This window comes from Chinchilla lanigera, unplaced genomic scaffold (assembly GCF_000276665.1).
Source record: "Chinchilla lanigera isolate Chin_1 unplaced genomic scaffold, ChiLan1.0 scaffold00032, whole genome shotgun sequence".
In the NCBI taxonomy this organism is placed as follows: Eukaryota; Metazoa; Chordata; class Mammalia; order Rodentia; family Chinchillidae; genus Chinchilla; species Chinchilla lanigera.
The window spans coordinates 13,572,789-13,599,814 of NW_004955433.1; the positions used below are offsets into that span (position 1 = coordinate 13,572,789).

General features: G+C 41.1%; 1 protein-coding gene across 2 annotated transcripts in view; it reads right to left on the reverse strand.

The window, feature by feature from the left end:
* The window catches only part of LOC102011232 (liver carboxylesterase 1-like), a 28,181-nt gene extending 2,655 nt beyond the window's left edge, over positions 1-25,526 (reverse strand). Inside the window, exons 1-11 of one of the 2 annotated variants that reach the window (XM_005388341.2) lie at positions 25,287-25,526; positions 22,310-22,514; positions 20,635-20,779; positions 17,506-17,639; positions 15,016-15,169; positions 12,698-12,802; positions 11,831-11,935; positions 10,444-10,482; positions 6,702-6,842; positions 5,127-5,207; positions 4,720-4,867 (exon numbers count right to left, since the gene is read on the reverse strand). In XM_005388341.2, the coding sequence (XP_005388398.1) occupies positions 4,720-4,867; positions 5,127-5,207; positions 6,702-6,842; positions 10,444-10,482; positions 11,831-11,935; positions 12,698-12,802; positions 15,016-15,169; positions 17,506-17,639; positions 20,635-20,779; positions 22,310-22,514; positions 25,287-25,341 (1,312 nt within the window). In that variant the 5' untranslated portion in view covers positions 25,342-25,526. Of the gene's footprint in view, positions 1-4,719; positions 4,868-5,126; positions 5,208-6,701; positions 6,843-10,443; positions 10,483-11,830; positions 11,936-12,697; positions 12,803-15,015; positions 15,170-17,505; positions 17,640-20,634; positions 20,780-22,309; positions 22,518-25,286 lie in introns of both variants that reach the window. The other variant, XM_005388340.2, reaches the window with a different exon arrangement.
* Positions 25,527-27,026: the final 1,500 nt, after the last annotated feature.

A 27,026-nucleotide genomic window follows, 5' to 3' on the forward strand; every position in this document is an offset into this window, starting at 1 on the left:
TCTCTCTCTCTCTCTCTCTCTCTCTCTCTCTCTCTCTCTCTCTCTCTCTCTCTCTCTTCTGCCTTGTCCCTTGCCAAGCTTTCTTATCATCAAAGCAAATATCTCCAAGTCCCAAGATGCTGGGACTGGGTCACAAGAGCCACCAATTCCCGCTCCTTTAGAACTTTCTAATGGATTCCAAGTCTCAGGACCTTACTCCACACATACTGCCCACAGAGAATCAAGACCGAGAGAAGAATGCTCAAGATTCAATCAGGCCAGTGAAGAAATTTTCCTTTCTCCTCATGAATACAGTAAGAGAATTTAAAATGCAGGCAAAGTAAAAAAGAAAATCAGAAACAATTTGCTGAAGCTTCTATCTGTCACTCAAACATTTTAGAAAGGAACTCAAAATCCAATTACAAAGAAAAGAATTCTTAAGAGTGAGAGAATTTATTTTAGGCAGCATGCTGCTCAGAATCATTTCCTTTTACCCTTTTAGCCTAGAATCATGTACATTTATAAATTTCCTACAATCACAATATGTCTTCAAAAGGAAGAGGAGACTTTTACAAGTGACACAATAGAAAATACAAACTATCATGAAACTACTAGAATCATTGCACACAAACTTGATAAGTTTAAAAAGATGAACAAAATCTTAGTTCGATATAATCTACCAAGATTTAACCAAGTAGGCAAAGATAACCTGGATTGGTTAATAATGAGTAAAGACTGAATCATCAATAAAATTCCCGCATCAAAGAAGATCCCTGGTAGAAGTTGATGACTCCAGCTGTGAACTCTGTTAAATATTTAAAGTAATGCCAGACCTTCTCAATTTCTTCCAAAAGCACAATGAAGAGGGAAATTTGAAAATTATTTTTATGATCTTAGAGCTACACTGATACTAAGATAAGGCAAATATATTACAAGAAAAGAAAATCACAGGTCAATACTCTTCCTGTACATAGATATAAAAATCTTCCACAGAACTCTAAACATTGAATGCAACAAGATAATAAGAGGATAATTCACCACAATCAAATAGTATTTATCCCTAATATGCAAAACTTGTGATACGTGTTGTTAGAAACTGACAAACAGGACCCATGATCATCCCACTACACACAGAAAGAAAAGACATTGAAAAGACCAGTACCTTTCATCATAAAAGTTTTCACCAAATGACAGACTGTAACTCAGCACACAAAAGTGATATCTGAGAAGCCCACTGATCACATTATTCTCAAATGTGAGTGCTTGAAAGCATCTCCTTTTGAATCTAGAGCAAGACAATTGTGCTTGCTCTTACCCTTTCTGTATTCCAAGATCTTGCTAAAGCAGTTAGGCAAGAGAAAGAAATAACAGGTGTCCAAGAAAGATATGTGGATCTGAAGCTGTCATAGTTTGCTGATGACATGATATAGGTACAAAACCTTACAGACTTCACCAAAATCAGAACAAATGAATGAATAGCATAATAAAATGAACACCCCAAAATCAGTAGCATCTTTATATATTGAGTTAACTATCCAAAAATGAAAATCAAGAGAACAATGCCATTTACACTAGCTACAAAAATAATAACTAGGAATAAATTTGACCCAGGCACCATTAAATTATACCCGTACACTGAAATCCATAAAATGTTGATGAAAGAAACTAAAGGACACAGCAAATATTGGAAAAAACTTCTGTGTCCATAAATGGAAAGAATGGACAGTGTTATGAGGATCACACTGTCCAAAAGAATATACTAGTTACATAAGATCCTTCTCTTAATTCCAAAGTCATTCTTTGAGAAAATATAAAACAATCCTCAAAATTATATGAAACCACAAAACATTCCCATCACCAAGGCAGCCTGAGCACAAAGAATAAATCGGAGATATCACATTACCTGACTTCTAAACAAATGTTACAAATTTAGAGTAATTAAAACAGCATGTTGCTGGATATAGACATACATAAATAGATTCACAGAAACACAGACATACTTGCACACGTGCATGCACACACACACAGCAACACTGTAAAATTGATGGTATGCAGATCCCAGAAATCAGTCCAAACGTACAGTTAACTGTTTTTTGATAAATTGCCAAGAACGTGCAATGAGAAAATTTTTCTTCAATAAATGATGCTCAGAAAACTGAATTTCCACATGGCTAAGAGTCAAACTGGATTCTTATTTGACACCATACACAAAACAAATAAAAATGAATTAAAGATTAAAATAGACTCTCAGAAACTCAAAAACTGCTAGAACAATATAGAAGAAGAATACATGACAATTGTCTGGTCAAATAACATTTTTTAATTTAACTCCAAATGCATAAGCAACACAAGTAGAAAATATGGGATTACCTCAAACTAAAAAACTTCTACTCAGAAAGAAATACAATTAAGAGTGCGTAAAGAAACACTACAGATTAAGACAAAATATTTATAGCTATGCATATAGTAAATGTTTATTAAGCAAAATGTATAAAGAATTCAAACATCTCAGTAGCAAGAAAATAAAAACTTCAGTTAATAATTAATCAACACCTGAATTAATATTTCCCAAAAGAAGACATGCAAATGAATAACAAAAGTGTTTTTGAAACATTCAGTATTGCTAATTAGGAAAATGAAAGTTAAAATCACAGTGAGATGTCATTTCACCCTCAAAATGGCTCATATCATAAAAGAAAGAAAAAGAAAAACAGCAAATGGGTGGAGAAAGGAGACACTTTTAAACTATTGTGTGAATGTAAACAAACTAGAGGTCCCTCAAAACACTAAAAGGTCCCTCAAAACTGCCATGTGCTCCAGCAATCCCACTTACAGGTGTCTCCTCAAAGGGCTTGAAAGGAGCATATCGATCTCCTGTACTCCATGTTCACGCAGCACTGTTCACAGAGGTTAGGTTATGAAATCAGTCTATGTCTGTCAGCAGAAGAGTGGGCAATGACAATGTGCTATTATATACACAATGGAATGCTATTTCACCTTAACGGCAATAAACTGTCTTTTGTGACAACATGTATAAAACTAGAGAACATTATAATTAAGGTAATCCAGGTAGAGAAAGACAAACATCATGTGATCATTTATATGTGGAGTACAAAACTCATAAAACCAAAGAGGAAGATGGTAGTGATCTAGGCTAGTATTAAGGGAAGGAAGAGATGATGATGAAAGGGTACTGGATCTTAGATAAAATTTTTTTTTCTTTCTTCTTCTTTAGTTCTATTGCACAGTGTGGTGAATGTAGCAAATAAAAGAATATTGTGCAATTAAATCTCTAGAAAAATAAATTTAAGTGTTCTCACTATAGCAAATATTCAATTATTAAGGAAATGTATGTGTTCCTCAGCTTGGGGTGATAACATGAATTTGTATTCATAAATCATAATATAATAATTATTATTGTTTGTGTTTGTAAATCATATTAACAATAAGTACAGCATAAATTTACAAAATGTAATTTGTCAATTTATAATTTTTAGAAATTACATCAGTCATTCTCATTCTTTCTTTCAAAATATCTTGTCATACTGTATTCACTCAATGTTCTGAAATTGCTTACAAATAATTGCATTTGCACAAAATGAAACAGTGAAAGAGGAATATGAAGGTTAGCTTTTATAATACTTATTTTTTTTTTTTTTAGTCCTGAATTAACTCCTGAATTAGAAACTCTTCCAGAATGTTCAGGAGAAGAATCTGGCATAAAGAGCCATTTCTGGCTTGAGACTTGCTGAATGAGACCTGGTAGCAAAAAAGTTTGTGTGAGGCTCCAAAATGGAACCCAGAAGGCGGCAACCTCCATCTAGGTGAGCTCGCCTATCACTAAACTCATACTCCATCCACCCAGCATTGGGTCAGTGTCAGAAGGTCCTGTGACAGACCCATCTTGGCCCTCACCAAGACAGGAAAAAGCCCTAGTAGATATTGAAAACAAATGCACCTGCCCCCATCCTGCACCATCTATTGCCCTCTGCATTTGCCATTCTCGCTCCTGAACAACCTGTCTGATCCTATACTTGACTCCTACTCTTCCCTCAGATACACTTGTTAACCTAGCTTAAGTCTACCTCTTACTCTGAAAATATTTCAAGACCAATTATCCAGTATTTGCAATCTAGTCCCACATATCACCATCACCTCAGAGCCCAAGCTGCTGTGGCAATTGCTGCTGGTGCCTCATTCATAACCCCTGATTCTGGACAGGTCAGTTTTGCTTCCACTTCCAGCATCTGTAATTCTTTTTCTTAGGCTTCTGTCTGGCCACTGTAAATTTCTTTACACATGTTTGTAAGAAATCAAAATAAAAAATGTACAACCACTTGGAAGAGCCTTCAATCAAGACATGTGAGCACTGGTGGATAAATGACCAGTTCCCTGCTGGATGGACAAGACAACTCTGACCTGAATCATTTGCTTGTTTCCTATAGCTCTCTAGCTGTGGTTTTACACAGTAGACACATGCTAAGCTCTGCATCATTTTGGTTTCCAGCAGTTGTTAAAGTCATTTCCTTATCTCTCCCTATTGGTGTTCTCTGTGATCACTTGCCAAATTAACAAGTTGTATTTAGATCCTTTTCTCAGTGTCAGCTTCTGGCAGAAGCAAAACAGAACAGAGCCCCTTCTCAGGCCATCAAAAATCAATCTCTGACACTCAAAATTTTCTGTATCTGGGCAGATCAGAGAACGAAGCTGATGTGTCAGAATCTGTCTTCTAGGACTCACCTCTGTGGCCACGGGCCACAATCACAGATGGGATACCAAACATCAAGTCTGCCAATAAGTCCAGAAACAGCTCTCTCTTTTTGACAGGGTCATCTGTTCCTCCTAAATACTTCTCAGTGGCCACTGGTGTCAGTTCTTCAGAAATGTTCTGGAATGCATCAAAAAGGTGACAACAATCACTTGGTGAGTAATGTGGATCGTGCAGCCAGTCATTCAGGCTTCACTGATGGTGAAATTCATGAACCCTGTGCACATCTTCCCTAGATAGTAAAGTGAAAATGACAGAAAAATGGGCCAAACCCCACATTCCAGTCCTTTGCCTGCCATTGAATTGGTCTGTAATTTGGGGCAAGTTCCCAAACCTTCTTTGTTGTTCTACTAATTCCCATGATTCCCTACATGCTTACAACGAAGGGATAGAACTTCCACAAGAGTGATGTGGCCGTCTCCTGGTCCAGCTTGCCTTCAGGAATTGGATTTCCCATCAACTGTTAATAGAATAATTAAGCATTTGTGAGTAACCATGAAATACCAGGAAACCAACCAAACCAATGGAGAATGAAGGTTCTGCATTGGAAACTTCTAGGCCTAGATCTTTTATTACTTTGAAAACATCAGTGCAACAAATGGACATATCCAGAAACTCAAAGAGGATATAAATATACAGATAAGGATATCAATATGGATAAGGGTGTAGATACATCTGAATATATATAGCTAGATAGATCTAGATATACATAGATCTGGTTATGGGTCCAAAATAAAAATGCTCAGGGTGGCAGCAAGAAATCATTTAGGATTTAGGCCAAATACTGCTGAAGCAGAAGGCTCAGCAACAGAGAATACTGACCATATGTCACAGAATCAGATAACTGAAGAAGGACAAATCATCATGATGAGTTTGAGGTACTTCTGAAGTGAAAACTGTGGAACTCTTATCATGTGACAATTCTGTGCCAGTCTGTGCACTAAGAGACTTGACTGAAGTCCTGCCCATCTTTTGCAGGTAAAAGTCATGTCTTAACATCACCCCAGACACTAAAATGTCTTTTTGAGAAAACTCAATACTACTAGGAAATTGCCTGATCATATGCAAAGATTATGAATCTTCCCTTAAAGAAATTACCTAAGAAATCAGACAATTATAAATTCTTTTATGCTGTTCAAAATGTAAATCTTTCACCCAAAACAGTTTCTTCAAGGCACAAAGAGCTAATTTTTTTGAAATGTTTTGAACTTATTTGCCATATAAACATATGGGAAGCTAACTCTTGATATCGCTGAGTCTCCAGGGAAGAGCAAGTCTAATTTCAGGGGTAGCCTCACTTCAACCTACACCTCTGCTTTCTGTCATGAAGCTAAGTCTGTTTCTCCTGCGCATGAGTAAATCCAGTGATGTAGGCCATATGTACTCACCTCTCACATCCAGAGTGCCTTCCTGAGCACACCTAGCCTCAGCATCTCCAGCCTTTTGTGTTAGAGATTTAAATTCATGTCATGCTTCATCTTTTTCTTATTGTGATCAAATTACTCAATAAACTAGGCCTAGTGTTTTAAATAGTGAAAAGTTTGTTTATCTTTGACCTAGGAAAAGCTCTTCTTTCCTTTTAGAGGATGAACTCATCTCAAAAAGAATATTTCCAATGAGAAAGATTCTCTGAATATTCTCTATCCTATGAGATGCCTGAAAATACAAATGGAGATCTATGAGAGCTGTGAGCCCAGGCCCAAGGTGAAAGCTGTGGCAGCCAAGGCTCTGTACCCTGGGCTCTCCAGCTTCTCAAGACTCCCCTGTACTGCCCAGGTGACAAATGTGCCATGCCAGGGAAGTTTTCCAGGTAGATATCCACTGGTGCCGATACGGACAAATGTCCAAAACTCAGAGGGGTCTTAAAGGACGATCCTCTGGCACCAGAAGTCAGGAGAATGAGAGGTGAAAGTGTGGAGGGGTGCATCTGTCTAAGAGCACTGTCCATACTCACCATTGGAATGACCCAGCCAAACTCTTGCTTGTTGATTCCTACCATATAGGGGACAGTGTTGAAATTCTTTTCAGCCAAAATCTCTTCGGGTGTCTTGGGCAACAGCACACCATCAACCACGGTGCTCACAAAGGGATCGTGCTAGGGAAGAGAACAGCATGATGTTCGTCGTTACTCTGCCCCTTCACATGTGTCTCTCTCCCACTGCCTTAATGAAGGTGTGACCAGCACAATAGACTTCCCTGAAGATGAGCATTTCCCACAGAAACTCAGGGTCCTAAAAAAACTTTTTCTATGAGACTCCAAGGACAGAAGTTTGGGAAGTTAGTGGTGATGAGGTGATGCTGGAAGAAGAAGAAGGAGAGGGGAAGTATCATTCAAATTAAAATACATATTATTACAATATACCTGAGTTTATTCTTTGTGATTTATACTAGCTATCTATGTAAACTCACAATGAATACTGAACTAGTGATCAAATACTCGGTTATTGCTTCAAAGGAGATTCCAGAGTTAAGTCTCATCACATTTTCATTCTCTTGTTTTATAGGTGGGCACTTATTTAAAGGCATGCTATACAATACAAACTTCTTACAAGGTATTACTAACAAATAAAATGTATTCATTATAAAACACCTCTTGGGAAGACCCAAAGATTTTTGTGACCCTGGCTAATTGTAAATTTCTTTAATTTCTTATTCACAACAATGCTATCTGTTGCTTGTTATAAATGTAACATTGAAGGAAGGCACACATTGAGCTGCTTTTCTGTGCTATTTATAGCTGCATCACATGCTATATGTATTACATTATCACTTTCAGCATGGCCTCACATAAAGGTGTGCAAATCACCTCCTCTTCTCTTGGATTTACAATATTGTTCACCCATTAACAATGAATCACAGGTAAGGAAATCATAAGTCAATGCTCAGTGTAGCCTATCTTTCGCATCTGTTTATTCTGTAAGGCATATCCTAGCTGACCATGCTTAAGAACAGTAGACAGCACATCAGCACTACACTTGAGAGGCACCTTAAACTGAGAAGTAGTTAATGCACTCATGAAAGCAAATACACAAAAATAGAGTACTGCCATGACAAAAAGAACACTGCTTACTATGGGAGAACAAGCAATAAAAAATAAATTTCTCTTTGACCTCACATGGTACATGGGCATGATGTGACTAAAGTTGCTCAGTGCTCTGCACATGTGTTCATTATAGATAACCATGGGAATCTTACAAGTACTGATCTGAGGCAACAAATATGTTTCAGCAAGCCAATGAATTCACAGATTCCCAGGTTTTTGAGGGCAGCTGCATGTATCTATCTATATATCTGAAGATATTAAGCTTATCACCCAGGGTGCCTAAATTAAACTTGTTGCCGTAATTAAGAGAAGAGAAGATCTCGACAAGGGACAAACCCTGCTGAAATAATCTAACAACATAGACCAGAGGTGGGTGCAACTACTGGTATTATATACAAGCCATAGGGCTCAGAGAAGGTTGCCCTGGGAACCAGGAAAAGGAGGAGCTCATGTGAAGGAAGATACATGCAGGCCCCTGGATCATGTCCTTGCCATACATAGTGGGATCTGGGAATGAAGGCCATTGCCACATAAAGAAAAGACAGGAACTTTCCAAAGGAGGGCAAAGTATGGAACAGAGATGTCACTAGTTAATCCCAGGACCATCAAGGAGCACGGGGCTTGGAGGAATGCCTGGGGTCAGGGACAAGTACTATGGTCAAGTGGTGGAGCATGTCTTCTGCATGATATCTGGCACATCCTTGATCCTTAGGAATGTTTTCAAGTTTAACCCAATGAAGCAAAAGCACTTTCTCTTGTAAGAAAGAGCAGGCTTGTAAGATGGGAAATGACATGTTATAACTTAGGTTGACAAGTTAGAACAAGGCTGAGGATATCATGGAACATGGAAGTGTAGAGACAAAGAGGAAGCAGAAAATAGAAAAAGTGCAGATGACAAGCAGTGAGGTTCTTGGTAGAAACACATCCACAAGAAAACACCAATATTAGCAACCGTGCAATGATAGCAATGGTCACTGTCTACTCAGTAGACATTGGTGGCTGACCTGAGAGGCCACCTTGATTACCTTCCTTGGGACAGAAAATTCAAGGGCATCCTTCTCCTCTTTTCCTCACACCCTAGATGCTGTTCATCAGCAAATCCTGTCAGCTCTTCCCTCAAAAACAACAGGATCCCACCAAAATCATCGCTGCACCACTGCTCTGGCCCTGGTATAATCCACCGGGACACCTTCCCTGGGCTGCTGATGTTCCTTGTCCTCCCAGGGGCTCTCTCTGCACCCGCCCTGCTTCTTCTCACTATCTAGTCCACACTGCACTCAGAGACATTTGTAAAATTTAATGTACCTCACTGCTTTATTCAGAGCCCTCTGAACACCATCCGACCACCTCATGGTGAGTCACAATCCAATCCTCTTCAGCTTCCAGCCTGGCCCCTCTCCCACTGCCTCCCTTCCAAACACACTGGTTTCCTCTGTCAGGGCCTTTGCAGCCGACATTTCTTCTGCTAGAAATTTTTCCTTTAGGTTTCCTGAGATGGTACTTGCTCTCCTCACAGGGAGATTCAGATGGCACCTATGGTACAGTTTAGATCTAAAATGTCTCCTAAAAGTCTGATGTTAGTTGTCAGGGCCTGATCAAACTGGAAGAGGCTGAGCACTGCGGGCATTTCTTGGAAGGGTATATTTCCATCCAGGCTCCTCTTCTCTCTGTGCTTCCAGGCCACCGTGCGGTGACAGGAAGGAAATACCTGCTTTGGAGCCAACTGGCCATGGACTGCACTCACTGAAAGTGACCCAAAATAAACCTCTCCTTTAAGTTGTGCAGAGTATTTTATCCAGTAACATGAAAGTTGACTAATACACCTACTCATCAGTGCTTTCCCAGATATCACTGTTCAATTCTGTTTGCAGTGCAAACTTACATTTTCACCTTTCTTCTGATCACCATTGCACACAGAGCATTGTTTACTTCTTTGAGTTTCTCCTGCACTAAGCTTAGTGGGGTGAAAGGCTCTAAGAAGGCAGTGAATACTGTCCACCACTTCTACAGTTCAAATATACAGTCAGGCCATGCCATTCAAAATGTCCTCTTGCATCTTTGCTAATACTTGAAGAGGTCTAATTTTATCTTCACAAGATCTTTCAGAGGCAGTGTTTTGATCTCCAGGGAAGAAATAAAGAGGACAGGACTGTAAGATGCTGCAGCTAATGTCACCAGACCCTAATAATCCCATAGGCAGTGGCCTGAAGGAAGGAGATGGGAGGATTATGTGGTTTTCTGAGTGTCGGGAGGCTCCTTCCTTTATAGGTAATCAGCTCTGTGACTTCCCAGGAGACTGGTCTTCAATCAAGGCTTCTGAGCCTCTTATCCAGTTTCTCCTTCCTCTTGACAGTAGAAGATTCTGGTAAAGCCTCTTTCCACAAGGCCTTTTGAATGCAGGAAATGCAAGTGAATAAAGGACAGCTGAGCCCAGACTGTACAGATGTACTGACCAGGAGCATCGCATTGAGAACCAGAGTAGTGCATTTCAGTCCTGTCTCTGATCCTACAGTTATGTTACCCTGGCAAGACACCTGGCCTCAGCAACACGCACACAAGAAGGAGAATGATTTCATTAATAGTGAACAGCAACTTAAAGTGAAATCAACTTAAAGAAATCAAAACCCATATTCAGGAATGCAAAAGTCCTCACCTCTCTGGGGTCTCCAAGTAAATCCACGCTAAGAAGTTTCTGTGAAGACAAAGGCAGAAGGTGTGAAAAATCTTCTTGGAATAAAGCTCATGTTGTGATCTGTGCCCCAAATGGATGGTGGTTGCAGCATGTTTGCTTGTGCAGTATATTTGCTCATGTGTCCACTTTGGCTGGGCCCAGAGAACAAGGACACTAAGGGCTATATTGGTGTCTGTTCATGAACTCATCTCATAAACAGTGCTAGAGGTTTGCCCTGGAGGTATAGATGTTTCATCTTGTATTGAGATCCAGATAGAAAATCAAGAGGCTCACATAACTCCTGAGCTCACAACTTCCTCCAGAAGGAGAGTGGTTTTCATGGGCCTTGTATGCTGTTCTCTTTGGATGTTTGTCCTACTGAGCTTTGTTGTGATTATGGAAGGGCCATAATCATCCATCAGTGCACAAATGCCACCTTCCCTGAGAAGCACCCTGTTGCCTATTATGAATATGTCTGTTCTCGGTACTCCCACTATACTTTATCTACTATGTATATGGTTTTGATCCTCCATACTTCCCTGTGAAAAGGAACTACGGTCAATTTATGTATATATCACCTCCCCTGACTCCCATAGACTTAGCATGGAGAGATGGATGTATGGATAGCTCAATACAATTATAATTCGATGAATACATGGATAAACAAATGACAACTAGCAGATGGGTGATGGATGTGTCAGTGCTTTTGGAGTACTGGGGTAAGAACTGTGGACATATGTTGGTTGGTACCTCACTGAGATTGAGGTACCTCATTGAAAATAGACAAGTAGAAAGTTATACATAGATAAGTACTGAACTGAAGGAATTATTAATGAATTACATGAACAGAAGGATGGACACAAAGATGGAGGCATTGATGATAGGTGAATAATACACAGATACAGGCTACTCAAATTGAGTCAGAGTCACCACAAAATCTACTAAAATAGGCAATTCTTTGTTGCAATTTGCACAGATTCTAAATCCACCAAGATTATCCGTTACACTTTGATGAAAAGACAATCATACTTAATACTCCCACCCTCAAAATTCAGGGTGGTAGTTGTTTACGGAAGTATGGAATTTTCAATTCTTAAAAAACACCTAAAAATAGGAATATCCAAATTTTATCATTGAAGGAGCTGGGGAGGGGTATGTAATTTTTCATCATGTTATTATTGGACTTTTTAACATTTGTGCTAATTCATAATGAACAATGAAAAATAAAATTCCAATTTATGTCTGTAACCTAACAGTGCTGCTGAAAGGTAAGAAACTATCCCAGATGGTTTAAGGCAAGAGAACAGCTGAGGAGATAAAGAATAGGGTCAAGTACACAAGGTAAGGCCATTGGAATGGAGGCACTTACTATCTTCTGTGAGATCTCTAGCAATTCGTCCTCTGTCTTCTGGCGCAGGCAGTGAACCATGACAGCTGTTGTGATGGTTTTACACCCAGCAGCAACAGCAATTTTCTGTAGATATTACAAGTGAAAACAGAGTTCAAGGGAAATGTTCCTTCCCTCCGTCAACGTAGACAGAAGAGTTTTACCCAAAGCCCAGTTTATAAAATGCAGTTAAAAGTCGCTTCAAATACTCTAGACCAGTAGGTGTGGGTTCTGAATCCCATCGGGTGTTGCATTTTTTAATAAATATGAAGTTAGTTATGGCATGATCCAGTAAATATATCTCTTTCTCTATTACTATCTCTCTCTACTTCTATCTCTACATCTGTACCTATATCTCTCTATACAAATCACAGTATTCTTATAGTTTAATGTCTCAAGACAGGTTCTTCGTCATTGGCACACAAAGCTCATATCCAGAAATTCACGTCTGATGACAAATCCCAGCTCTTTCATTCCTAGTTATTTGATCTCCAGTGAGCCTCTCAATCTCTTTATACTTTTGCTTCCCTATCCATAGCTGAGGGTTATCATTGCATTTCTCCTGTACAAAGAGTTAATACAGCTGATGTGCTGAGGTGTGTATCATGTCTTCCACACAGTAAGGCTTGCTCAGAATTGCAGTAGGTCTGGATATAATGACTCACTGGAAAATACTGTATAAAGTATATAACATGATTTAAATGTGAGTCTTGCAGTAGCACTTCATGCACAACCATCCTGACTTCAGTGATCCTTTGAGCATCGCAATACAATCCTTCAGTAAAAAATGCCCCTGTGGATTCCAGAAGAGCAGAAGAAAGTACAACAGCTATCCAGGGTGAGACCTACCTCAGCCAAAGACTTGCCATCCTTCTTGACCAGACCAGCAGTTAAAGCCACCCCACTCTCAGAAATGGCCCTGTGGAACAGGTTCTTGGTCAGGGGAGATAACACCTGAGAGAGAAATGGAGAGGAGGAGATTTGATGCTCATGGTCCAGGAGCCAACGATTCACACATTATTTAAGACCCCAGCTACCCACTATTCTGCCTACCCATTCAACTGGAGAATCACCACTCAGTAGATATGACAGCAGTTCACATTTCCCTCTTGCTTTCCAGGCTCTCTCTGTTCCATTTCCCCAGGAGAACCTTGGACGAATGGAACCAGAGCCCAGAGTAAGGGATAACACTAGAAGTGTGTGGCATGTACACATGATAATAACCAAAATGTTCAAAAAAAATTTTTGGCATTCTTTGCAACAAATTTTGTGTCAGAATTTCCTTTAGCAAAAATTTATGATAAGAAAAGCAACTGTTATCAAAGGGTTGCTCAAAGTAGACTGCCTACATGGTATTCCCAAGACCCTGGCTTTGATATATAGCTTAGGAAGAAGAAAAAATAAGGAAATGGAGAAGGGGCAAAGGGAGGAAAAAGGAAGGGAAGGGAAGGAAAAGACAGGAAAGGAAAGGAAAGGAAAGGAAAGGAAAGGAAAGGAAAGGAAAGGAAAGGAAAGGAAAGGAAAAGAAAAATGATCATGAAGGTACACAATAAGATCTAAGAATTTTCATGTTGTTTATCATAGGAAAAATTAAATTAATCCACAGTTCTAATATTATCAGATTGGATATATAAACAATTTTTGATTCTTAATATAGAATACTATGCAATAATAAAAAATAAAGTCATATAAGAAAACATAATTTTAAGGAAATGTTTATGTCATGCTACACTTTAAAAATGATGAAATAACAGAGAGGGAAAGATAGACATGATACAGAGAGTGAGAGTGAGGGAATGGATGGCTAGAAAGAGGACTGAGACATGGATAGATGCATCTATACGTAAGAACTGTGGAAAATGCTATGGAAATACATGCCCAATACTCCACAACGACTGTTCATGGAGAATGGGAAAGTGGATGACTATTTTCTTCTTTAAGTTTATCTATTTTCTTTTTCTCTGCTATAAAAATATGTAACATTTTCTTCTGAGTATTCAACTATGAAACTGATACCTTGTGTAAAAATACAGTAAGAGGGCTGACACTGTACTCTACACTGAGTGCTTGCATTACATCTTCTGGCTCCCAGAGCCCTCTATAACTTCTACCATTATCCCCGAGCCCCCTTCTCATACCAATAAGACATGTCATGACTCAAGGTTAGGTCTGTGTATCAAACTCCCCATCCTGTCCCTCCACCATTTCAACTTCCATCTCTCCTTCTGCTTTAATGTTACCCCAAGCCCTTCATTGCCCCAGAGTCCCAAAGAGTGCTGCCCTCCATTCTGGGCCTGAATGAGCTCTTGGGACACCTGTAAGGAAGCACCTGACTGCTCTTAGTGCTCAGATTCCCTCATTATGTGCACCTGGCCTGCAGTCAAATGACACTTTACCCAGCTCATGTCCTTACCCCTTGCTATATATAGTTCATATGCATCCCTACTTCCCAAGAGAGGCAAGGTGAGCTCTAATGTAAAAAATGATTCGGAAGAGTAATGAAAACTCAAGTCGAAAGAAGAGGAATGTCACTACTGAAGGCTGAAGCTGAGATTCTTACAGCCCCTAAAAATTAAGCTCAATCTGATCCCCCTACAGTCCAAGGAAAGTCGGGACTTGGCTCTTCACAATATGATGCTGGGCACTGAGTAGACTCAGCTCTGAATCCAGGTCTTCGAAGCACAGAGACACATGACTGGATTGGTTGGTCTCCAAGAGTCCTACCAGAACCATATCAACCTTGGGCCCGAGGCCTGTATTATGACTTGTGTCAAGATGTCCCCCATAGCTGCATGGAGTCATATGAGGGGCTTTTTCAGAGGTCTCTGGAACTAGAGTGTGACACTGAAACTGATTCATGGTACAATGCTAGGATCAAGGGTACTAGAATCAAGGGGGTGACTGCTACCTGCCATACCTACATAGCCTGGATAAGACAAAAGGGATAAAAAGGGCTTTAATTATCCCTTGTTGCTTTGCTATCTTATGCTCACCATGAGCTGTTTCTCCTCTGCCATGCCACCTTGCCTTGGAGCCAGACAATTATGGACTGAAATCTCTACAACTATGAGCTAAGTAAAACTTTTCGCTTTTAAATTTGGATGTCAGGTATTTTGTATCAGTAACAAGAAAAGTAACTAAGACAACCTGATAGAAAGATCACTTACAAGAACAGAGACACTTTCACCACCTGCTGATTCCCCAAAAATGGTCACCGAGCCTGGGTTCCCTCCAAAGTTGGCAATGTTGTCCTGGATCCAGCGCAGTGCAGCCACCTGATCCAGGTGACCCCAGTTCCCCCGGCTGTGTTCATCTCCTGTGCTGCAAGAGATAGAGTGGGAGAGGGAAATAAATCTATCACAGCAGTGTTCTTAGGATGCTAAGTGGTTTAGGGTTTTTCACTTAAACTTCCAGAGACAGGTAAGACTCTATATACCTGACACAGAGGTCTTCACCTGCTTCTCATTCCTACAGTAGCATTATACGAAGAGATCTACACTCACACTCATCCTTCTAGCTACTGCAGACTGAGCATCTACCATGCATCCAAAACTGATTGAAAAGCTAGATCATACCTTTGATACAAATAAGCAAAGAAAAATCCCTGGCTACACTTCAGACTGCAAATAAATAGATGGTAAAAGAAAATATGGTGTCAACTCCTGAAAGTCCTTCGAGGATAAAAAAAAAAAACAATAAAGAAAGAAATAGGTGTGGGACAGTATGGTGATATTTTAAATCTCATGACTAGGGAAAGTGTCTTTGAGGCAGTAGGATATGGTAGAGATCAGGATAAAATGAGCACATAGGTCTTACAAATTACCAATGAAGGGAATTTCATTTAGGAGAAGTAGCAGGTGCATAGAACCTAGGAACAAGGGAGGAAAATGTGAGTGTGACTACTATTAGGTAGAGCTAAAGAGCTTAAGGCAAGCCGGGTCAAGAACTGCTATAACGTGGCAAGTAACACAGGAACTCTGCTAAGAGGCATGACATCATGTAAGTTATTTCTCACACAAGCACTCTGGTTATTATATGAAGCACCCATCATGGAAAAATAGCAGGTTTATAAAAATATGTGGTTATAACACAGGGGAAAGGCATAGTTGGAACAATAGTCAGAGGCATAGACCTTTCATTATGGCGCAAGCAAAGCTTGGTGAGAAGTAGGTGGATGAATATACCTTTAAAAGGTGGAACCAAGAAGCTTTGCTAGTCATACGGACATTGGCTGCAAGAAAAAGAGATGAGTTCAGGCTCCCTACCAGGGATTTATACCGAGCAAAAGGGAGGATGGAGCTGCTTGGTGGCTGCACAGAGACTCTTGTGGGAAAAGAGGAAGAGATAGAGCACTGCCTACCTCTCAAGATGATCTCAAGCACTGTCAATGCAAAGAGCGAGGCATCTTGTAGACATCCAGAGATATGGGAGAAGATAGTTAAAAATGGCACCTGGCATTAAAAGACAGGTGGATGCTACAAAAACAAGAGCTATGAAATCTGCTGGGGTCACCCAGGGATTAATGGAGAGGGAGACACAGAAACTGGAGATGGAAGAGAAGAAGGGCTAGCAAAGGGGCTAAGAAGGAGCAGGCCAGGAGATGGGAAGTGACCAGAGCTACGAAATGCAGCAGTTCAGAGAGCAAGGAGTGGATATTGGTAGATGGTGCTGAGAGGTCCCATTAGGTGGATGAAGGCACTGGTGGAGATCATTATTGACTCTGTGAGAACAGCCTGGCAACATGGGAAGTTGTAAATCTGCATGCACATGCACTCACCACACTTCCCCTGGAACGTACCCTTCCTTAGTTTCCTCAGAAAAGATGCACAGCACTTACCCCATCACAGAAGGAGAACTGGAGAAGAGAGAGAATTTTGGAAACTTTGTTGGGTACTGGTAGACAGCACAGGTGAAAAGGAGATAAGTATTTCAGAGGCAGGAACATAAAAGATGAGCCTTGCAGGATGAATAGGAGATGGGCAGGTAGAGCAGACATTCCATGGACACGGCCCATGCAAAAGCTCAGAAGCAAATCGACATGTGTGAGTAGTAAATGGAAAGTTCACTGGGGTCCAATAAAGAAGGCAGCATATATATTATTAAGAGCTTTAGAAAAGGGTGTTTTGAGGGATTGGATGAGTACAGCTGGGCCCTCACATCATTGCTGTGGCAGCTATTATGGCTTGGCAAGCATGTGGTTTGTCCCCCAAGGGTTCACATGCTGAAGTCTTGATCCCTAATGTGCCAGTATTAAGAGGTGATAGAACCTGTACAAGGTGAGGACTAGTGGAAAATGATTAAATTATGAGGGTTGCTTCCTTACAACACATTAACATATAGCTCAGGAGGTGCTTGTTAGCTCCCAAAGGAGTGAGTTGCTATAAAAGAGACAGAAGGTCGCAGATCCCGTTCTCTAGCTTCTTGTCTACGCTGTGACCAAACCTCTCTGCTGATGATTCTCTTTCTGATTTCCACCACACTGCAACACAGCCAAGGGGCTGTCACCAAAGACCAATCAGATGAAACCACCAAGGCTGGAATGAGCTAAAACACTTTGTCTTTAAAAATAATTATCCAGTCTTAGGTACTTTGTTGTATCAACATAAAATAAACCAACACAGAAGTTAATGTGCTGAGAAAAGAGTCCAGGATGTTACCTGAAGAACCCCCAGATGCCTAGTCGGTACTGAATGGTCACCACCACCACATTTTCATGGGCAGAGAGGGCCAGTCCATCATAGGTTGATGCCCCACCAAGCGCCAGACCACCTCCATGGATCCACACCATCACCTGCACAAAGAGGGCACAGCCACATGGATCACACAAAAAATATGCTACTGAATAATAACTCAGGCATTTTCTGATCTGGTCACTTACAACATCTTGGCTGTAACTCAAGGAGGTCATTGCCCAAAGTCCACCAACACTAGCCATGTTGCAAGAGGCAGACTCTCTCCTCCCCAGCTCTCCCAGCTGGGCCCAGGCCATCACCGCATTCAATACCCACGGGTTACCCTTGCCTTTCTCCCCAGACCCATGTGCCATGTCCTGCTGAGTCTCTTTAAAATGAGAGTCATGAAAGGTATAGTGAACACCAAAGATGTATGTTCTCCCCAACACTCCTCCCTTCCCATGCCTGGACCATGCAACCAGCTGAACATACAGAAGAGAAGGAGGAAGCCCTTCTGTTTCAGCTTCATCTCTATTAACCCCTTAGTGAAAAATTACACTTCCTGTGCACTTCCACTATCTCAAAAATTAGGAACATCCCCAATGGATCCGTTCCTACTGTGCTTCCACTGCGCCTCCACGCCAGCCTAAATCCCACACATCCTCCTCAGCACAACCTCACATTCACCTGCTGCCGTAAGTCTCCAGTCATTTGACTAACATTATGTGAAGACCTACGATGTGCCTGGGACTGTGGTGAGAGTTGAAAGTGACAGTATAGTAAACAGAACAATTCTTGAGCCACTTCCCTGCATTTAAAAGTTCACACCTCAAGAAAGAAATGAAGGTCAGTAAAATAATATTACTTCTATTGCAAATAGAAAATACATTGTATCATCAACTACACATCAATGTTGTTCTCAGCACTGAAAAATACCTATCCAAAAGGTAGGTACTAATAACTTCTCAACTAATAAGGACACTGGGGCACTTCATTGCCCAAGATCCTACAGCTAAAAGTGGTGTCAAGACGTGTCCTGGCAATCTGGCTCCAGAACTCATGTGCTGAGCTGCCCTCTGAGAGCAGCACACAAGTACAACACAGTAATCTGGCTCTTCATGCAAGAGGAAGATTCTTTTGCAGCTCTAACTAGTACGTTACCAGTGCTGATTGTGTGTACTCAGCCAGGACTGAGTGAAACTTGACAGTCATCACTGAATACACATTATTCTCATCTCAGGAAAGAGACATTGAAAGAAGTGAAGAAATTGTCAGAGGTTCTAGGTCATTCAAAGGCAGATTTAGGATTTACATCCAAACCCCTAGTCCAAGACACTGTGTCCATACTTGGAGGGGGAGGGGTTGTCCTGTCTCCAGGCTCCCAAAGATCCTTTCTCTTCCACCTCTGTCCCTTGCTTGTCTCCAGGGCAGGGACTGAGACACAGTCATCTTTAAATGAAGGCTAAGGGGCTGGGGATTTAGCTCAGCGGCAAAAGTGCCTGCCTGGCAAGCACAAGGTCGTGAGTTTGGTTCCCGGTACCGGAGAAAAACCAAAAAATAAATAAATAAATAAATAAATAAATAAATAAATAAAGGCTAAATGCCTGCCGGGCAAGCACAAGGTCCTGAGTTCAATTCTTGGTACAATAAATAAATAAATAAAGGCTGAGCCCATGGGCTGCTCAGCAACAATCTGCTGGACAAGTCATGATGTGTCTCTGAAACCCTCATGGCAGCTCTGCCAAGGCAGGATTGTGCTCTTATGGTTTCTTTCCTCTCCTTGTAACCCCTAAATCTAACTGCACACATGTGAACACTGACTATGCTGCAGCACGAGTGAATGAATGAGGGGACATTTCTCCACACCTCGGTATTCCTTACAAACTCAGATAAGACCGACTTCCAAGATCACATCCTTCACCCACACTCTTGGGGTCCATGGCAGGGTGTTTCTAGCAAACTGGATGGCTGCTGACACTCTCCCTTGTCTCCCTCCTGAACTGTGGACTTCCTCTTTGCCAGCATGCACTCCTGCCCCCTGCCCCATGCCCCTGCAGTTTGCCTCACCTTTGCTCTTTTAATCTTTGGAAAGTGATGAGTCACTGAGTCATCAGCTTGTGCCAGAAGCTATTAGGAAGGGACGTAAACCATCATAAAATCTCCCAGGATTGGTCAAAGACAAGGAAATGTCTGCTGGGATTATCCAGGTTCCCCCCACAACACCTCAGTCACCAGGCAGTGACACTTTGACAAGACAATGAAAGTCCTTGCAGGGGCCTTGTGCAGAAAGATAAAACACATGCTCTCTTTCCTATTCGCTGTCAAAATAACCCTGGTTGGAACATCAGAAACTGCAGGTCTGGTATTGGCAATCTTGTGGTGTGACCTCCCCTTCCCTATCTGGGCCTCAGTTTCTCTACATGATGGAAAGAAATTATCCAGTTGTTCCATTTTCTCTAAGGTTCCTTCCAGCTCTAACTTCTTTGTTTTTAATTTACTTTAAAAATAAAAGTAAGAAAACATATTAACAAACAGACACCCATTTACAAAATAGCATAAGAACAATACAAACAATACAGAGTTACAGAGAAAGTGGTAAGAAATTAACAGTGGTTGTTGTATTATGCATTGATATCTTCACAGGGAAATTATGTATGTATGTATATAAAGCATAGCTAACATAGATGTACTACTGTCTTCTATCGCTTTACTGAAAGGTACACTTAATGATTCCGTATTTGATCAGTCTTGCATGTCTCTATTTTCCTGAGAAACTAGCTCTAACTTCTTGAAAATTATGTTTTAGCTGCTCTGGGCATCTTTAATCCAGTAACTGGGTGTTCATTCTTGTTCTTCAGTTAGTGAGATGAAACTTAGAATTATTAAGATGTGTATTCCAGATGTACACAGAATTCCCCCCCAGATACTTGAAGTTACTATGGAAAACTGAGGTAAGGACAACTTGCATTCCCTGTGGTGACAGGAAGCTCTGGCCAACAATCTGTCAAAACCTCTGGGGCCCTTGCCCCAAGCTGACTTCATCCCCTTCTATTCTGCATTCCAAGTTTCCAGATGCTGAAATTCACAGGTCTTGACCAGCTGTGCCACGCTTACCGGCAGACTGCTTTTCTTCCTCAAGTCCGCCGGAGTGTAAATGTTTAAATATAGACAGTCTTCAGAATACCAGATAGGAATGCTCTCTTTCCTATTGGTAAAGAAATCAGAGAGCATCTGATTCCCTTCTTCATGTTGGGAGCACCTAGGAGGGAAGGAAAAACACCAGAGGTTCAACCAGGTGGAAATTACAAATGGCAATAGTGGATGTAACTTATATTGGGAGATTTAAACCTCTAAGCGAAGTAGCCATCATTGGACTGAAGTGACTGCAATGGGTAGAAAGCTCTCTGGAGATCCTAATAGGAGCCCTGGTACTCTAGAGTCTCCCCAGATCATGCAGAATGGGAGGGACTTGGCGTCTCTACCCTTTCCATAACCTCTAGGATGCACTGATCCAGGGACAGGAGGTTGCCCACATGCTGTTCTGACCTGGGAGATGACACTCCCTACAGAACCATTCTCTGCTGGGCTCTGATTATTTCTACCATGTAATCATGTTCCAGTCCTTAACAGACTTCCTTCAACCAGAACTCCTTCAAATGTAAGAAACTATGCTCAGCAGTTCAGGGATGAAGTCTTGGTGATAACTGCAGGAAAACTGCACTTCAGGGCTGCCTCAGCGATAGATGTCCTGGATGATCATGAGCAAGCTCCTTTCTTGCTTTGGGCCCAATCTGCCAGTTCTGTAAGGATCCTGCAGCCCTGCCATGCTAACATTCCCTCATCATTCTGCCCCAGGCCACCACTGTAGGCTGCCCTGATAAGAGGTCCCGAAGATCCAACATAGATTACAACCTGCAACACATTCTGAGTTCCCCAGTGTGCCAGGCACTGATTTAAACCCTGTTCATGTACTGACTCATTGAAGCCTCACACAATATACTCCTAGCACACAATATACTCCTAGCACACATTCTCTTTTTATCCCTATTTTACAGTTGAAAAAACCAAGGCACAAAAGAGTTAGAGACCTGCCAAGGATTGCACAGCAGACAGATCCATGCTATGCAGTGCTTATTTTCAGTGCTCAGTGGCCCCATTTGGTAGAATTGCTGCCTGCAGGATGGTGTAGAGGAACTGAGGCTCTCAAATGACTGGTTGAGAGACTTCAGTGGCAGACACAAGGCAAGCAAAGAAGACATTGAGACGTCTGTCCTGGGGAGTTTTTCCAAGAACAAGTGGCATAATATTTATAAAAACACAAGTAAAATGTCACAAGTGTGAAAAAATTTTAATTTCACTAGTATTCATAAATACCCAGCCAACTTGGTCTCAAGATAGATGAGATCACAATACTCCCTCTTACCTTCCTCACCTGTTCAACTGTTTTTAATTCTCTCAGAAAGCAGAGTTAAAGTGTTCTACTTTAACCTATTACCAAGTTAATTTTTAACCTTCCATACGGACTCTTATCCCATTGCCCATTTCTGGAAAGTTTTGTTCTCTAATGAATTCTAAGAACGGAGAACATGCTTGGCACACAATGGGTGTTCAATGACTATGTGCTGAATAAAAGGGTCTTGAATGGTGTGATTCTTCTGGAATGTTTTAAGGTTCTTGATGGTTCCAGAACAAAGTAGAGCCAATGAGTATATTATCTTAATTCTTTCCTACGTTATCCTGAGAAAAACATCCTCACTGGAAGGTGCCAAATTCACCCCCACCAACTTACATGGGAGGGTAAGAGGTGGTGTTCTTCACATAGTTCCATGGCTCTGGAGGCTGTGGAGGGGCAAACCTCAGGGATCCCAGAGGGGGCTTGGCAAAAGGGACTCCCAGGAAGACCGCCACAGGCTGTGCAAAGCCTTCCAGGCTGACATAGTTTCCCAGGACTTTGCCATGCACAGTGTCCACCACAGGTGGTGAGGATGTGTGTCCTGCTGGATAGAAATGAGGACACATCAGAGGGGAAAGGTGAGGCCCTCGCTCCAGCTGAGTTTTTCCTCCTTCTAAAAATGTGACCTTGACTAAATCTCTTACACTCTCTGGGCCTCGATTTCTTGTTAGTATTGCGGAAATAAGGAACACTTTCCTTCCTTACTCTTAAGGCTAATTGAAAGAGAAAAGTACAACTGGAGGTAGAAAAGTCACTTCAAAGGAATTTTTAAAAAGCAAAGATGCTGGTAGGAATGAATGAGACCTTTTGTGTCCTACTTATAAGCCTTTATAAATGTATACTCATTAGCATCTGGTGCTGAGCTGTTGCTGGATGAAAGGATGAAAAGGAGGGGACCCTGCTCTCAGGAGACTGACATCATAGGGAAAAAAGACACAGAGCACCTTGACATAATACTGGAAAGAAGGAAGTGTCATTGGAGAAGAATGAAAAAGGTGCCACATGATTGAGAAGAGGGAGTGAGGCCTTCTGCTTGGTGGGACCTGGGATCTGCAGCAGGAAGAGAGCAAAGAAAGTGATGATGGAAAGGTGTAGATGAAGTAGGAGTAAGAGAAAGTGCAGAGGCCCAGAGACAACAAAACACAGACCCTGCATGGTGTGATTCTTCTGGAATGTTTTAAGGTTCTTGATGGTTCCAGAACAAAGTAGAGCCAATAAATATATGTTCTTAATTCCAGAACAAAGTAGAGCCAATAAATATATCGTCCTAGGAAAACCACACTATGGAGTCCCTGGGCAGTTGGAAGATCATTGTGGAATGAGAAGGTGAATGGAATTAAGGCCTACAAAGACAGGCTGAGGGACTGGCTTTTATTCAGTGGGATAATTAGACCAGTAACAGTTCTGAAGTAAAGCACACAATAAGCTTCTGCAACATTCTCAAGTGGCTGTGAGTGGGTCAGTTCAGAGGTATAAAAGTGTCCTGTCTGTTCCATCCACTCCATTCTTATAAAACAGAAAATTCTTCCTCACCTCTTCTTCACCCTCGGTCTCCACTGCCAGTGTCAAATAACCAATGTCAACTAACCTGTGTCAACTAACCTGATCATCCTTCACAAGCTGGGTGATTTTCATAACCATGGTTACCCATGCAGTCTTCCCTTCTCTGAGGCCTCTCTACCTCAACTTTTCAGAGTGTCCTTCCTAGGACATGACTTCTAAACTCTTGTCCTGCCAATTTGCTCCTATTCAAAAAATTTGTATTCTCTTTAAAATACAAAAATTTTAAAAATATATCAATATCTCCCTCAAAATGCATAACCAGAAAAAAAAGAATAAGATTTATTCTAACAGAATCATAGCCAATAATACTGAAAACTATGGGAAATAATGTTACAAACAAATGGGGTTATTAACAACCGCATGCAGGTTTCCTTTTTGTTGCTAATTATTACTAATTATCCCAAAGTACACTTCCTGTATTGCATTTCTTGGAGGTGTTCAGGAATGGAGACGATGCAGGTTTCTTTTTCTAGTCAAAGATTTCTGTGCTGAAGATTAGTTAAGTTTTTTTAATTATGAAAAATATTTATGAAGATATCTGGAGACAGGATTGAGGAATTATGAAAGAGGTCTTAGAATTTGATGACGTGGGGGCTGTGGACAGCAAAGGAGGGGGCTGAAGAGCAAGTATAAGATGCTGGCTGCATGTGAGGCAGGTTCAGTGGGGAAGTCAGTGGGAATCCTGGTGAGAAAATGCCACAGGACAAGGGCACCGCAGGAGTGGAAGGAAGTGGTCAGGGGCAGGCAAACGCATCTGCCTAAGGTGAGGGAGCACATCACAGGTGTGTGACTTCATTACAGACCCATGTGAGAGAAGAGAACAAGCTGAAAATAAAGCTCAGAGACAGCTGCCGCTGAGACAGAGCACCTGCCAGAGTGGAGCAAGAAAAAGGCACAGCGTCAGGGCAGCCCAGGAAGGAGGAGGGATTGGCAAGAGTGCTGAGTGCTTCAAAGGGGTCAGAGAGGGGAAAGTCTAAGCAGAAATCACTAGGTGTGGCCTGTGTTAGCTCAGTGACAACCTTCACCCTAGATGAATTGGGTAGAACCCAGTGGTGACCTTCACATTATCTCAGGTAAAAATATGGTTGGACAGAGTAACAGAGACAAACAAGAATGGCCAAAGCTGTTAACATTTATGTCACATGGAGTGTGCATATGGTGAGCACTTACTGTGTGCTTGACATCCATGAAATGTGCTTTATACTATTTCTCCAAAAATGCCTTGATCTATTTGTTAATATGTCCACTGAGCAGAAGAGCACACAGGATTTAAAATCAGAGCACACTGATTTCCTAAAGACGGAAAGGTGCTTGCATTTCCAGGCAGCAAAAAGTAATGCTTCACTGTCTCTCTGGGTCCCTTTTTATACCTCAGTTCCAGGCCTCTCCCTCTGTCATACAGCCAAAGAAAAGATGTTTTAATGTTCTGCTGAGCCACCATCATGACCTGTATAGATCTGGGAATCAATAGGAAAATAAACTGGACTCCCCTATTTCCTCTTGTGTGAGCTTTCAAGTTATCTCCTGGCCCTGTTATGTCTATAGTATGCAGCTGGATCTTAGGTTATAGTTCCTTGTAGATATGCTGATTCCACATCCACACTCCAGTCCAGAAAGTAAATACTCCTGCTGTGGAACCAGACTTGTCAGGTGTTTCTTCTGTGCACATCTCCACCCTCCTTGGCTCAGGACAAAGACTTGTAAATGAGCCTCCCCCAACTCCCTTTAATTGTATTTCAGAAGCACTTACCCCAAGCTGTGCAAGTGGTGAGACAGGCCAAGACCAGAGCATAAAGCCACATCATGGAAGGACAGCAGCTCAAGGGTCAATGTGCTTTCCTCACTGTTCCAAGGGAATGCACAGTCCTGCCTGAGAGCTGGAGACCTGTCCCAGAACCCCACCTGCCTAATCTAAATAAATAGACTAAAATGACAAAAAGAAAGAAAGATTTTCCTCTTCCAAAGACCTCACCAGGCATCTCTTAAAACCCCCAAGCCACACCTACTAAGAGCTTATCCCCTCTTATTTGAATAGTCCATACCCAACTCTCAGATTACAGCCACAAATTCAGCCAAAAACTTGTTACATAAGATCTTTCTGTAGTACTTTAACTTCAGTGAACTTTGAGCTTCTCAAAGGTGGGCCCAGCTGGCAGATGCCTTCAGAGTGGAGAAAGATTTGGTGTTGAGAACAAGAGAGAAAGTTGTGTTTCTATGTTGAGGTTTTCATAACTGTTGGAGTGACTCCTGCTTTCACTATTGTGTGAGAGAATTCCCAGTAAGAATTCTTCTCTTGACAATCGGTCATGGGATCCATTTATTTTGTGGTGTTGATAAATCCAGTTGATCTCAATACTATAGCTTCTCTGGGACTTCTTTGGCTATTATAAGTGGCTTTTAATGCAAAATAATATATTGGAAAGTAAGGACCAACTTTCTCTGTAGGTCTTGTAAGATTGTGATCCTTCTGGTAGTTCAAAGTGGGTTTGGTTTAAACAGTGTATTATGTGGGAGATGAAAGTGCCTATAATGTAGAAGGGATTTCCTCAGACTACTGATATTGGCTCTGTTACTTGGAACAACTTTGCTGTTAGCTCTTTTGATAGGCCAGGACCTTTTATCCTTTTATCCTTTTATTAAGCACTAGTGTAGCTGCAGTTCTTTCATGGAAAGTGACGGGGCAGAGATCATAGATCTATGATGTGAAGTATGAGCATTTTCAGCTATGTATGATCTGATACCTTTTGGGAGCAAACAATGCTGAGATCCCTTATAGAAGTAGAGCCCACAAAATTTATGTTATTTCTGTTTGCTCTTCAGGGAGGGTAAGTGTCCAGGTGGATTTCAGGGCATCCTCCCCCACCCCATTTTTATGTCTGCTTTAGAAGAGGATGTCAACTGGAGCATGCCCCCATTTATATGCCGACTATCCTGCAAAAATTCAAGAGGAAGTATATCATGTGTGGAGCAAGATGTGATACCACTCAGATGTACTGGGAGTGCAGCCCAACATGTGAATACTCAAGATGATTAAAGGCTCAGTCCATAGCATCTTAAACAGAGAACGTGAAAAAAAGAAAGGAAAAAAGCAGACCAGATGAAGAAATAAAGTAATGACTAAACAAAAATAACTGTAACACTACCAATATCTCAAACAAAAGCAGAAAAATAATCTAGAATAAAATACAAAGTGAAAAAATAAAAATAAAATTTATAAAGAGAAAAACATGTAAGAATGTGAGAGAAGGGAATAAGAAAAGAATGTTATAGATATCAAGAAGAGGAGAAAAGACACATAAAAACAGCAACAACAAAAATGTATTAATGAAAATTTCCTTTCTGCAATGGTCCCCAAATTAGCAGGCAAGTGTTGATATTCATAGTCTTTGGCAATCAAAACAGAATAATAGGCATAGGCAAAGATTTCATAAATAAGACTCCAATAACATAGGAAATAATAGCAAGAATCAACAAATGGGAGTATATTAGA